Genomic DNA, 13,280 nt, shown 5'->3' on the forward strand with positions numbered 1-13,280 from the left:
CGGCGGAGGGGAAGGGGAAGGGCCATAAAGTCTCGCGGGAAAGCGCGGGAGGCGGTTTGAAAGATGGCGGATGAGGTAGACCAGGTGAGCGGCTCTCTGCTTTCCTCAGGGCGGGGGGGGTACCGGCGGGGCTCCTCCCGCCACGGCCGGGCCCGCCTTCCCTCCGCGGGGCCTGGGGGAACCTCTGCGGCTGGAGGCGGCGTTCAGCCGCCTGGCTGGGGCTGGGAACCCCCCCCCGCCCGGGCAGCCTTCCTGGGGCGCAGCCCCCGCCGGGAGCGCTTGGTGTGTGGAGTGAAGGTGCCAGAGGGCGGCCTGGCGCTTGTGCTGCCGCCGGGGCGGTGAGGAGCGCGGGCAGGACCCGGGTCCCCAGGAACCGCCGGAGGAGCGCTGCTGAGGAAAATATCTTCGGCTTTACCTCACTGCGTAGGAAATAGGTAGCATGCTGCGGGATATGCAGAAAAAATGGTCACTTGTTTTGTTCAGCTTGGAGAAGAGGAGACTAAGAGGAAACCTCATGGCGGCTCCAGCTTCTTCACCAGGGAAGGAGGAGGCGGCGCAGGGGCCAGACTCTTCTCTTTAGTGACCGATGACAGAACCCGAGGGAATGGCAAGCAGATGTGCCAGGGAAGGGTCAGCTAGACATGAGGAAAAGGTTCTTCACCCAGAGGGTGCTGGACACTGAACAGGCTCCCCAGGGAGGTGTCACAGCCCCAAGTCTGACAGTGTTCAAGAAGAGACTGGACAATGCCTTCAGACACATGATGTGACCTGTGGGGTGTCCTGTGCGGGGACAAGAGTTGGATGTGATGATCCTTGTGGGTCCCTTCCAATTCGGGACATTCTGTGATTCTATATTTTAGCTGTGATCCCGAAAGTACATCTTTATCGTAAAAGAGAGACCTCAGCCTGGTGTGTGTTCAGGTTTCTGACCTGCTCCAAGGCCTGGCGTGGCTGCTGTGTTGTCTCCCTCAAGGAGGAGTGTTGGGGGTGTTGATCAGCAGTGACTGAACATAAGCCAGTGTGTGCCAGGTGGTCAAAAGTGTTACCAGTATCCTGGCTTGTATCAGGAACAGTGTGGCCAAGGTTGGAGCATGGAGGGTGTTGGTCTCTTTTCCCAAGTAGCAAGTGATAGGACAAGAGGAAATGGCCTCAAGTTGTGCCACGAAAGGTTCAGATTAGATATTAGGAAGAAATTCTTCCTGGAAAAGGTTGTGAAGCAGTGGAACAGGCTGCCCAGGGCAGTGGTGGAGTCACCATCCCTGGAGGGGTTTGAAAGGTGTTTAGACAAGGTTCTCACGGACATGGTTTAGTGCTAGAGTTAGGTCATGGTTGGACTCCATGATCTTGAGGGTATTTTCCAACCAAAGTGATTTCTATGATACTCTGAGAGGAGTGTTTTGGGGGCAGGAAGGGTGGTGTGTACACAGGTGTGTTGGTGAAAATGGCAGCATGTGTTTGGTGTTTCTAACCTGTGCTATGTGAGCACAGGTGGGGTGCTGGTTCATAAACTGCCTGCTTCATGCACATCAGGCTTTCTGCTGCAGCATGGACGCTGGTTGTTGATAAGGAATGAAATTTATGCAACAGTATGCATGAAGCATGATTTGCTGCAAACTAAACTGAAGTCTTTGAACTCATTTTGCTGCAGCTGGTGAATATATGTGGAGCAATAATATTGACTGCACTCAGGTTCAACAGGAGGTGAATGAATGACTTGTAATATTTGAATCTATGTTCTTAATTGTTTTGTTTTCCATGTCTTGCAAATACTGAGGAATGAAGAAGTTCACATTCTTCTTCTCTACTAATAAATTTTTTAATTTTATTTTTTTTTTAGCAACAAACCACCAATACTGTAGAGGAGCCACTTGATCTCATCAGACTCAGTCTAGATGAGCGAATCTATGTCAAAATGAGGAATGACAGAGAGCTTAGAGGCAGACTACATGTAAGTAAAACTTTCAGAACACTGTCATACATATTCAGCTAAGCACTGGCCAACCTTTTTTATGTACGACAATCTACTACACAGATGCTTCATCCCTAGAAACATTCAAGATCAGGTTGGACAGGGCTCTGAGCAACCTAAAGTAGTTGAAGATGTCCCTGCTCATTGCAGGGAGGCTGGACTGGATGATTTTGAAAAGTCCTTTCCAACCCAAATGACTCTATGATTCTTCCATTGATTGTTTAGGAGTTTAAAAGTGCAAGTAATTGTATCTAATAGTTAAAAGTGCAGAATTGGTTAGAGAAGGTAAGTTAAAGGTCATATTAACAAGAGCTGAACCCTTTCTATTATCAAAAGTGTAATGCGATTGGTGGCAAAATCTAATTTATTCAGTACTCAGTCTGCTATTAAATGTTTCTCTAGGGATTCAAGAGATGTGTTTTGTTTTTCTTGTTTCCTGAAGGACACCAAGCAATGCATTCCACTGCTTTTGGCTCCTGTTTCTGTGAAATAAGCAATAACACTCCAAGTGTCTTCTTGCGATATACCATGATGTCTCTTTAAGACTAAAATGAGAATGAGATTGCAGTTATCAAACAAGTATCTTCTAAGGCACACCCTGTGAGGGTACAATGTGATATGTACTCGACTGGATCATCTGTGAATCTTTTTTGTCAAAGTACTTTCTGTTGAAAGTGATCTGTCTCCTGATGAGACAGACTTTTTTTGCTTTCTATTAAGTCAGTCATCTTTCCTGAGTACTGTACTGTGCTGGGGAAGGGATCCAGCTGCCCCATATGTTAACCACGCCTTAACTCCTTTGGGAACACGAAGATGAGGAGAAATCAGTGAGGCACACATAGTTTGCAACATGCTTTTTGTAAGGCAGTTGGAACACGTGCTTCTTTTCAGTTTTTGTAGTGTTGTATGAGTTACAGCTTTCATGTCACTTGAGTTGGCCCTGGGTGATTGATTCCAGGAGGTTGAGCTGGGAGCAGAGAATGTGTAGCTGGTTTAATGTTAAGGAATAGTGTCTGTCTTTGAGTTCTTGCATGTGTTCTCACTGGAAGCTTCAGAGCAATTTCCTGGAAGAGTGTTTCAGTGAATATAAAGGTCTTCCTTTTTTTTTTTAAATGCTGCAGAATACTGATTTGTTGGCATTTATGTTTGAAATCATAACTGATACTACTTTGACATAGTGGCATGTTTTGGTTGAAATCAAGGTAAAATAATTATGTCTGAAAGTCTTGATACAATTCTCATTTTAATGAGCTTGTGTTTGAATATTGGAAGAAATAATAAATGAACTTCGTTCCTACAGGCTTATGATCAGCACTTAAATATGATTTTGGGTGATGTGGAAGAAACTGTAACTACAATAGAGATTGATGAAGAAACTTATGAAGAGATTTATAAAGTAAGGACTTGAGTGTATTTATCCCCGTAGAAAGCTTTTTTAAAAACTAAATTGTTGTATTGCTAAAGTAGTTTATTGCTGACCACTTTTTGAACCATGGTCTAAAAAATTGTGGGCAAACTGTTATGGAAGTACAAAAGATATTCAAAACTGTGGTGTTAGTTGTATTGATCTCTTCCGCATGCTGGAATGTTGTATGTTTGAGCTTATTTTTGTTGGAGTTGGTTCTGGTGTTTTGTTTTGATTGAATTTGGTTATTTGCTTAGCAGATTTTTTTTTTTTTTTGTAAACTACGCTTTTGTAAATGTAAACTTTTCTTTCCTTCTTCATAGTCTACCAAAAGGAATATTCCGATGCTCTTTGTCAGAGGTGACGGCGTTGTGCTTGTAGCTCCCCCATTGCGGGTTGGTTGAAGCCACAAAGTTGGGAAGTTTCAGACTTTTGGACAGTGGTTCGTGTTTCGATCATGTCTCTCAAAATTCTGTACGTGTTTTTTATAGGATGTTTTTGCCTGTTCTTTTGGGAAAGGGAGGGAAGGGGAACTGATTTGTCTTTCAGAAAGTACATGTAGTCAATTGAAGCAGTGTACATCCAACCTGATTTTCTCAGAATTAATGTAACTGCTGTAAATTAGCTGTCTTGTCACATCAGTAAAAGAGTCTATAATTTTTTCAGTCTTGGCAATAGCACTGTTATAATTTTTTGTTTTAAATAAATTGGGTTTATCTTTCAGATTTGACTTGTCATGCTTTTATGTTGAAGACGTGATTCTTATGGTCTTCTATAGAGCTAGTGCTATATTAGGTTGTAGTATGTAGCCTCACTATCTGAGAAAATAGTAACTTTTGTGCGTCTTATGTCAATTTCTGTCCTTACTAATGCCTGAGTCTTGCACATTGAAGTTTGGTGGGGGGCAATACTACATTAATCTACTGTGTTATAATTTATGGCTTTTCTGTGTTCAAATTTTTGATGCACATCCTTGTAGCAGGGAAATAGTATATCTATGCATCTTCCACAATGTTTTCAGTTGTTTTTGTTGTGGCTTTGTTAACAGAGCTATGGTTTACAAGGCCATAAGCAGAGAACAGGAACTGAACAGGAAATCTGTTTGCAACCTGGAAAAGAGAAAACTGAGGGACAATTAGGAGCAAAGGTGATGGAAAGATAAGGTTGTTACCTTACGTACTGTTGAGGTGCCTGCTGCATGTGTTTATTTCCCAGTGTCTGGAGCCTGTTTCAGTTCTTGGGTACATTAAATTCTGCTGAATGCTTAAGATACTCATTAGTTTTCTGCAGTAAAAGTGCACTAGAACTCCAAACAAAGCTCCTCTTTAATATTCACTATCTCAGGTCCATACCGTTTGTAATGTATTCTCCTTGTATTAAAAAAAAGCACTTATGAAATGTTTTAATAATTATGTTTGAAAGGCATATGAGAGATGTTGGTCTACACTGGGACACTTCCTAAAGAGCTTGACCTATGGCTTAATAAACTTTATCTAGGTTCTTAGGCATGCTCTGTGAGGCTGGAGGAAGCAGCTTGTTCTGGCACTTTCTCCTAGAGTTAAAATCTTCATAACTTACATCCATAGCTTGTGACAGTGGTGAGGAATGCAAGATCTGCCTTGGTAAACCAGATTCTTCTTAAAGAAAGCATAACTCTTTTGGCAGTAAAATGTATACACTCCAAAGATGAATGTGTACTTCAGGCTGAGGGTGTGTTCTCGGAAGGAATACTTGTGGTTTTGACATTGTCTGGTTTGGGCTTGGGTTTGAACTTGCTGCCTGTCACTTCTGTGTGTGTGACAATGTTGGCTTGGTGTTATTCAGAGATAGCAGAGTACACATTTATCTTTCCATCATCTTTGCTCCTAATTGTCCTTCAGTTTTCTCTTTTCCAGGTTGCAAACAGATTTCCTGTTCAATCATTTTTGATGAAAGCTCCTCCATTCCTTTTCGTACGGTGTTTTTTGTAATGAAGGACTGATGTTGATACACAAGGTGTTGGTACATCAGGATCTTATGTCTTGATAACTTTTAGCATGAATACCTGTTCTCCGAGAATGATAACAGAGATGTGAGGTCTGTATTTCCTTTACTTGAGCCATATTTGCCAGCATAACACACATATCCAGTAATTCTGTATTACAGAGTATCAGCATGGTTGGTAGAGCTCAGCTCACCTCCGTAGCTCACCTGAATCCCTGTAGAACACTTTTAAAAATGGTCTCATTTGTCACTATCTGCTGCTTTTGAAGTTTTGAGTGCTAGCTCAATTATTGTCGAATTGATTTCTTGGGTATTTACCATCTGATTATAAGGATCTGTAGTTTTTTATATCCCCGAATTGTCCAGTAGCATCTTTTACTGACCCTCCAACTTGAAATGAGCTCTGCAGAGTGGGAGCCAGTCTAAGCTCCTCTGTGATAAATATGGATTAAAAAAATACATTTAAATAGCTTTTCTCTAGTCTTGTCTCTTTCTTACTGTTCTTTATCTTTGATCTGTTGGCTGTGCTAACTCTGTCAAGATTCCCACTCCTGATGTGTTTGAAAAAGAATTTATTGTTAATTCTCCTCAAATAATTTCTCAAGATTTCTCGAATGCCTTTTCATATTAACTTGTGTTTTTGGCCTGCCACAATTTTTAATATTACTCCGCTTCTTGAAGGTTGCCTTTTTATTTCTAGTAGTTTTTTATACCTAGTGGTAGCTTTTCATGTAGTTTTTAGCCTTTGGACTGCATCTTTTCAGTAGGTGGCAGAGTAATTTCTCCATTCGTCTTCAAAGAATTTCTGTTCTGCCTAAAACATTTGACCCTCAGCAGCTCTTTAACAAGATTTTTATTATGTAATTCCCTTTTCCAGAATGCTGATATAGTTGAATTCTGGTGTCTTACTGCTCTTGTGAGTGTCAGCTACCTGGGCAATTTTTGTGTGGACTCATTCCAAAATGGATTTTTGACTCTGTAACTGATATATGACACTAGATGGTGCTGTATTGCCTCAAATTCAGGCTTGGTTGGCTTTGCCTGCCTGATGTATGCAGCCTGTGTCAACAGGCCCTGCAGTTGTGCATTTAGTCATTTGTTTTTAATTAGGATTGCACTTGCTGACAGTTTTAAATTAACTCTGCTGCTCACCCATAAGTAAAGATCAAAATAGGTTTTGAGGTTTATGTAGGCACAGACCGAGCCCCCAAAAGAGTTAAAGTAAAACAGTATGTGTGCCTTGCATTGTCAGATTTTAATGTGCGTGAACTCCAGACTCACAGCTCTGTTAGTAGCGCTAGATGGAGAATTATGCTGTATAGAATAAATTGTGGTTAACCGCTTTGCTGTGAAACAAAGCACCTTGCTGTGTGTAGTATTTAAAGCTGCTTCTGCACCCAGCGATTCCTGTGCTACTTGTATGGCTGTCCAATAACTTCACTGGAGAATTGCCTTGCAGTTAAAATGCAGCAGGAGGAACACTTGGCACTTATGAATGCGTGTCCATTGAGCTCCTGAAGTAACAAATATTTCAGTTAATTTCAAGTTGCCAATGCTGCTGCCTTTTTGAATCTACAGAAATAGATTTTGATGCAGTCTATGTATTTGAACAAGACGGAGTTTTGTTCTAGGTCATGTTGAGTCTGGGGGGGATGTTTATTTTGAAGTTGAACAGCAATTCTGTTATGTCTTTCACTCCTATTCCTCAGCACAGGACGAGATCAGGATAATATGTTACAGCAGGACTTGAGCAGTGTGAGCAATGGCAGCTGCTGCAGGGACGTGGGGCTGGAAAAGCAGAACAGTATTGATTACATTGGGACTTCTGCAGCAAAACTGTCTCCTCTTGATGCTTCTGTTCTTGTTCCATATGCATTGGAAACCTATAGTTTGAAATATTTAAGAGAAGGAAGCTTGTAAGCCCTTAGAATTCTTATTAGAACTGTAGCGCTGGCAAGGGAGCTGATTCAGTGCAAGATGACAAATGTTGTGCATTGTTTTCTGGACGGATGATGACATGTCCAGAAAATCCCATCAGGCTTATTAAGGTTTAAGGCATTCATGCCAAGATCATTGATGGGCTGAATACATCATTACTGAGGGTGTAGGACTGTTTCTAAACAGGAAGCCGCTTTCATGTACTAAACAAAAAGAATGGAAAAGAAAAATAGAAAGTTCTACAGAAAATTGAAGCACTGTGTCCAAACCCGCCTTTTTTGGGGGGGGATAATGGGTGGAAGGAAGAGAATAGATGATGTGGGTTGGAGCGGAAAACAAGAACCACTGACGGAAAAAGATGTAGTCAGAAACCCTGTTTATGAGTGATTTTTTTCATTGTTACCCAAATTAGTTTGAATGGAAGAAAGGCCCACTCCCAAATGATGGAAACTTAGGCCAAAAGGCCTATTTAGTTTTACAATGGCATTTGATCAATTTATGATGTGATTGCTTGCAGCAGCGAGGGACTAGACCTGCTGAGTGTCTGCGTGGGTGACAAACAGTTACACCATATATACCTTTGGAAGAGTTGGGTAATGACTGATCATGAAGGGGAGGGGTTTAGAAATGTTTTCCTCTGTATGGTATATGGTAAAAATGGAGGTTTACTTACTGAAGGTGCATACAGAAATCTTCAGAAGAGATCAGAATATTCCAATGTAAGCACATTTTGTGAATTAGAAGGGTGTTCTTTGACCCACACTATGTGGATCCTAGTCTTATGTGGTTTTATATTCTCAAAGTAAGGGATAGCATAAACCTTAAATGGAAAAGATTTCTTATTTGTGAAGATCATGAAGTATTCATGTGGCTACATCAAATAGTTATTGAAAACTGGTAGAGTTGCAGAAATTTCAGTAAGAGTAGTCTGTGTTATATATTTAGAGCATTTAAAAATAATATCTTTAATACCTCAGGTAACTGATGTATTTCCATTTCCTCTTTGGTTTTAATGATAAAAATTTCTCTAGGTTTTTAGAACCACTTTTTAAAATTGTCTGTTGAAGACCTCTGCTTTATGCATCTGCGCTGGCTGAACATGACCCTCTTTGTCACAGACTGTTGGTTCAGAGCACCCGAAGCCCATCTTGGTATGGAGTTGCTCTCTGCAGTCAATGATCCCATGTTTTCCCCAGCCTGTTTCAGGATGATTTGAGCAAGGAACCTGGACCAGTGTCTTTAAACTGTTTGACAAGTGGAAGCCTCAATTCCATAAGCTGTTGAGATAGTGGATCAGTTTTAGCCTCTGAAGGAGACCTTAATGCTGCAGCCACCTCAGTGCTGTTCCTTTCTCACAGCGTTCAGTTGTCGCACAGAAAAGTTTCCGTCCTTGTTGATAAGGAGGCTGTAAAACCTTTGCTAGCAACAGCACAGTTTATTAAATGATTCATAGCCAGATCACTACCTAATAGAACTCACGCTTGTGGCACTTTTGCTACAGTAAATATTCATTTGCTCTTCTTGAATCTGCTAAACTGCTGGGCAGTAAAACCTTTAGTTTTATCTAAATTATTGCATCAAATGTGTGTGTTACTGGAGCGTGTCACTTAACACTAATTGGTGTGAAATGCTGTATAAAACTTTGACCAAGGAAGGCACACAATCCCTTCCCCAATCTGTTCTGTGGAAGTCACAAAGAATTTTCAGGAAAGCAAATTTTTTCCCTTAAAAAAAGAAAAATGCTGCTTTACATTTAAAGTTAAAATATGTTTAATATTAAGTGTAAAGCCTATTGTTGTCATAACTGGATACATTACTGAATTCTTCCAGGGCCTTCAAATTTCAATGGCAGGGAAAAAAATCTGAAACAAGTAAATGGTGCTCCAAGTCTTGATTTCTTTAAATAACCTGTAACACATGTCTGTAACTTTGTCACTCAACCTTAGCTTATAATTGCTCTGATTAAGTTGGCTTTTTATGCTGTAAAGGGTGACACAGGCTGGGGAAACCTAATTGCCTTTTGAGCAGCAGGTGACTGTTCTGGTGCTCCCTGTGCTGCAGGTGATGTGGTAAAGCAGCGTGTTGTAATTTGTTCTGTAGCACCTATATTTAGTACTTTTTTTAGTAAAACATTTGCCTCTCCCAGCTGCCCAGATGTTGCATTCCAGTGGTTAGCAGAGTCTGAGGAAGAAATGAGATATCAGCAGATAACGTCTGAGAGCTAATTTGATGTGTTCTACATTTGTAATGCATTCCTCCAAATTAGATTCTTGTTGACTGAGGTGCTACTTATAAAAGGTAAGACATCCAAAGCTCTGCTGCAGCCTGGGAGAATATGCTATAAATTGAACACAACTATTATTTTTATACCAAATGGTCTGATCATTATTGCTGCTTGTTGGTGTAATTCAAATATTCAGAGTGGTTTCTATATTAATGCTGTCCTATCCATAAAGCACAGACTCTTATCTCAGTACCAGCTAATGGAGATTTTCCTCACCATTAAATGTTAAGCCTTTAGAACTTAGTTGTCCTGCATTCAGTCCCTGAAAACTAGCCTCAAACCAGCATCTCTTCTACTCTCTGTATTTTTTCAGTACAGTTGTGTCTCTTATAATCTTGCATTCTCAGGGGTTATATGGAAGGTGTCCCCACTCATCATACATTGCCTCATAAAGTTTTAGACACTTTAAAAAAACAAACAAAAAGCCCCTCAGCTGAACATGTGACATTTAAAAGACTGTTCAATTTAATTTTGAGATGAGTGTTCAAGAACTTGTTAGGGTGTTGTGTGTGGTTTTTGTTTTGTTTCTTGTTTCATCAGATGTTCACCCACATCTTATACAGCAGAACGGAGAGATTCCTATACAGAGAGGCTGTAAACAGAGCATGAAAATATATGATGCAAGCAGCCAATTTGCCTTGAGCAGTTTTTTCTCTTCCACAGTGTCCTGTTGCATAACTGTTCCCTTCAGTCTTGGCTCTGGCATTTATGGGCTGGATGGTTACGTGAGATGCTAATCAGAACATTTTTCCCTTGTGAGAACTAGGAATTTCTGGAGAAATCTGGAAGTTGTACATGTAATAATAGCATCCAGAGAAGCAAGGGTTAGTTTACATAATATTCCTTCCCAGTGTTTTCTCCAAATAAATAATCTTTATGTTAGGAATGAACTTAGTATTTTGTGTCCTTTGAGCATTAAATTTGGGACAAGAGACTTTGTCTTTTTTTTTTTTGCTGTTCTAGAGAGTTGTGTGTGGTGGCTGCTAATCCTTGGTGTGTGTCTAAGAGCAGCAGAAGCAATTACTGCAGGTTGGGCTGACCTCAGGCGAGGTGCCTTTTGTTTTTAGGTTGCGTATTACTTACCCTTCTAACCCACCATCCTTTGTGTGAGACAGAAAGTCTTTGCAGGAATGCAATAGCAAGGCAAGGAGGAATGCTTCATTCATAAATCTGAGAGCATTTACAAAGGAGGCTATAAATTATTATCTAATTTCTTTCATCTGAAGAAAAGAAAGCAGACGATTGCAATTAAGCATTTGTTCAAGATTGCATGCCGAGACTGTGGCGGAGCTGCTAACAGGGTACATCGCTCTTCTTTGTAAAGAGTGTCTTAAATCCTAGAGTCCAGTAACGCAGGCCACACCATGAGTACACGGACCATTGTTTCCACTATTATACTGGTAATGTGGAGGAAGGTGGTACCTCTGATATCAAAGGTATTAAACTGAACCTACGGGGTAAAATTTAAATGTGAATAAAAGTCAGTAAAGGTAGTAGAAAAGAAGTTTCAGTTTTAAGATTTCTATGTGGGTTTAATATTGTAAAGATAAAAATATATTTTCAAATGTCAGTCTTGAAAAAACAAATATATCCTGAATAATTTAATGTTTCTCTACAGAGAGCTGATAGTGGTTGATTATACTGCTGTAAAGTTCAAGTCAACAAAATGTAACTGAAAACACAGAATAGAATGCTATGCTAAGAAGCAAGAGGTGATCCTCAGCTTTGGTCCAAGATTTGGGAAAGAGAAATTACAAATTTAACTTAATCCTTTCTTACTCTGTTGCCACAGCTAAATAACTTGGGTCTCATTAGCACAGTTGATACTTTTGTACTGATAGCTTTGGATCTACACTGAGCAGTAAACTCACTTGATGGAAACTCCTGGTGTGCACACACTGTGTTTCTGCATTTCAGTCTATTCTTAGCTATTTCACAGTTGTATTGAACTTGTCTGTAATATGTGTAATGGTGAGATACCACATCTGTATTAATTATAATAACTTCCCCCTGGCAATCTTGGAAGGTAGATGATGCTAGCAGGCCTCTTCATCAGGATTATACTGTGAAGCCCTGTAACGGTATTACAGAGATAAAGCTGCAACTGCAATTTATTCAAACTTTACTTTTCTAACATTCCTTGTTATTTAACATTGGGTCCTATGGTATCAATTATCTATTGTGAAAATTCCTTTGTTTATATGAAACTTTGCGTGACCTTCCTTGCTGTCTTTTCAGACATCTTTACAACCAAGCATATACTCAATTTCTGTATGATTTTGGTTGTCTATCCTTGGATTTTGGTGAGATAGGAGAGAAACACACTTGGTTTGTATTTTTTTTTAGTGACTTGTAAATATTGGTGTGGGACATCAAGGATCAGCAAACTGATGGGTACACTGTCAATGACTTCTGAGCAAGTAGCAGCCTTGTAGGAACCTTGCTGGTTGTGAAAGCTACACCTAGGTCTTACCCTCTCAAAATCCAAACTAAGCCCCCCACCCTTTGAGTACTTGAAGATACAGCGAGCTGGGAGCCTCCTCAGTTGTGGCGTGACGGTACGGCTCGTGGAAGACAAAGGCCCTAGCATGCGATATGCATTAGGTTGGAGCGCGATGGAGCTCTGCGTGTTGAGATCGTATAGTCGCTGTGGGCCGTACCCCAGGGGGCTGAAGATGAAAGCTGCAACAGTGTGAAGCTCTGCGTGGGCTGTGTTTGGCCCACAGGCTATGTTCACCATCCCTCATGTTCACTGGAATGTAGAACTTCCCAACCTAATACAGATTGTGTTTGTCTTTTTTTTTTAACTGTTTAACAAAATAGAACTTGTAATTTTTTGTCCTGAAGTGGGGGTCACTTAAAATGCATTAGTCAAGGCCAAAGGAATTTCCATTTCACCCATGGCTCACACTAGCCTGCATTCTAAGCTCTTCTATGTTGAGAAACCGCCAACTCAACTGCGACTGAACCGTCTTTACTGGCGTGATGTTGCTCAGATTTGATGCTGGGCATTCTCACTTTAAACTTCTACACAGTAACCCTGTGTGTCCCTTGGGTCCACTTATATACAAGTGTGAACTCCTTGCTTTGCTCTGTGCCTGCTTTGAATCTTGAGGCTGAATCGATAAACCACAGCAGAACTGATAAACCACAGCACCCCAGCTTATCCTCTGTGACTTCACCAAGGGGACTTAAATTCTGAATTAGTTTTACTTTTTAGAGAAATGAGGCAAGCAGTTGAGAAGAACCTTGCAGCTGGACAAGATAACCCCTCTAAATTAAATCAGAATGCACTGGATATATGGATTATAGAGTGCGATGTCAAATAATTTTCAACAAGGATTCAGACCATGAAGTTTGTCTCTGGTAGATTTCAGTTTCTTCTGCATACTGACAGTGGCTTCATCCTTACCTCCTGTTACCTTTAAAGGGCCTCTCTCCATATTTGTTAAAAAGTCCCTTTGAAGGTGGATGGGAATTCACTTTTAAAAGTCAGTGTTTTATACTCAATTTCTACTGGTTTTGGCAGAATATCTTGTGGATGGAATATTCCATTCAAATCTGTAGGTGACAATGTACAGCTTGGGTTTAGCTGAATGTAAGCGTCTGCCCATCTCCTTATCTTCCAGACCAAAGAAAGAAAAGGAGACTTTGTTTTCCTTGTCCTTGCAGAAAGCATCTACGAAGGTGATGAGGCATGA

At 40.6% G+C, this 13,280-nt stretch overlaps 1 protein-coding gene across 1 annotated transcript; it reads left to right on the forward strand.

The window, feature by feature from the left end:
* The first annotated feature begins 3 nt into the window (after positions 1–3).
* Positions 4–4,099, forward strand: LSM3 (LSM3 homolog, U6 small nuclear RNA and mRNA degradation associated). The gene is made up of 4 exons (XM_065862275.2): positions 4–84; positions 1,838–1,948; positions 3,270–3,365; positions 3,698–4,099. The coding sequence occupies exons 1-4, from the start codon at positions 64–66 to the stop codon at positions 3,776–3,778; spliced, it is 309 nt and encodes a 102-aa protein (XP_065718347.1). The 5' UTR covers positions 4–63; the 3' UTR covers positions 3,779–4,099.
* The last annotated feature ends 9,181 nt before the right edge of the window (positions 4,100–13,280 follow it).

The sequence above is a fragment of the Patagioenas fasciata genome, chromosome 10 (assembly GCF_037038585.1).
Source record: "Patagioenas fasciata isolate bPatFas1 chromosome 10, bPatFas1.hap1, whole genome shotgun sequence".
Classification (NCBI taxonomy): domain Eukaryota; kingdom Metazoa; phylum Chordata; class Aves; order Columbiformes; family Columbidae; genus Patagioenas; species Patagioenas fasciata.

What these genes read in the sequence shown, in the direction of transcription:
- LSM3 (XM_065862275.2), top strand. Translation starts at nt 64, where the DNA reads ATGGCGGATGAGGTAGACCAG. An exon ending in TGGCGGATGAGGTAGACCAG is followed by an intron (nt 85 to 1,837) that starts GTGAGCGGCTCT and finishes TTTTTTTTTTAG; the next exon opens with CAACAAACCACCAATACTGT. An exon ending in AGCTTAGAGGCAGACTACAT is followed by an intron (nt 1,949 to 3,269) that starts GTAAGTAAAACT and finishes TCGTTCCTACAG; the next exon opens with GCTTATGATCAGCACTTAAA.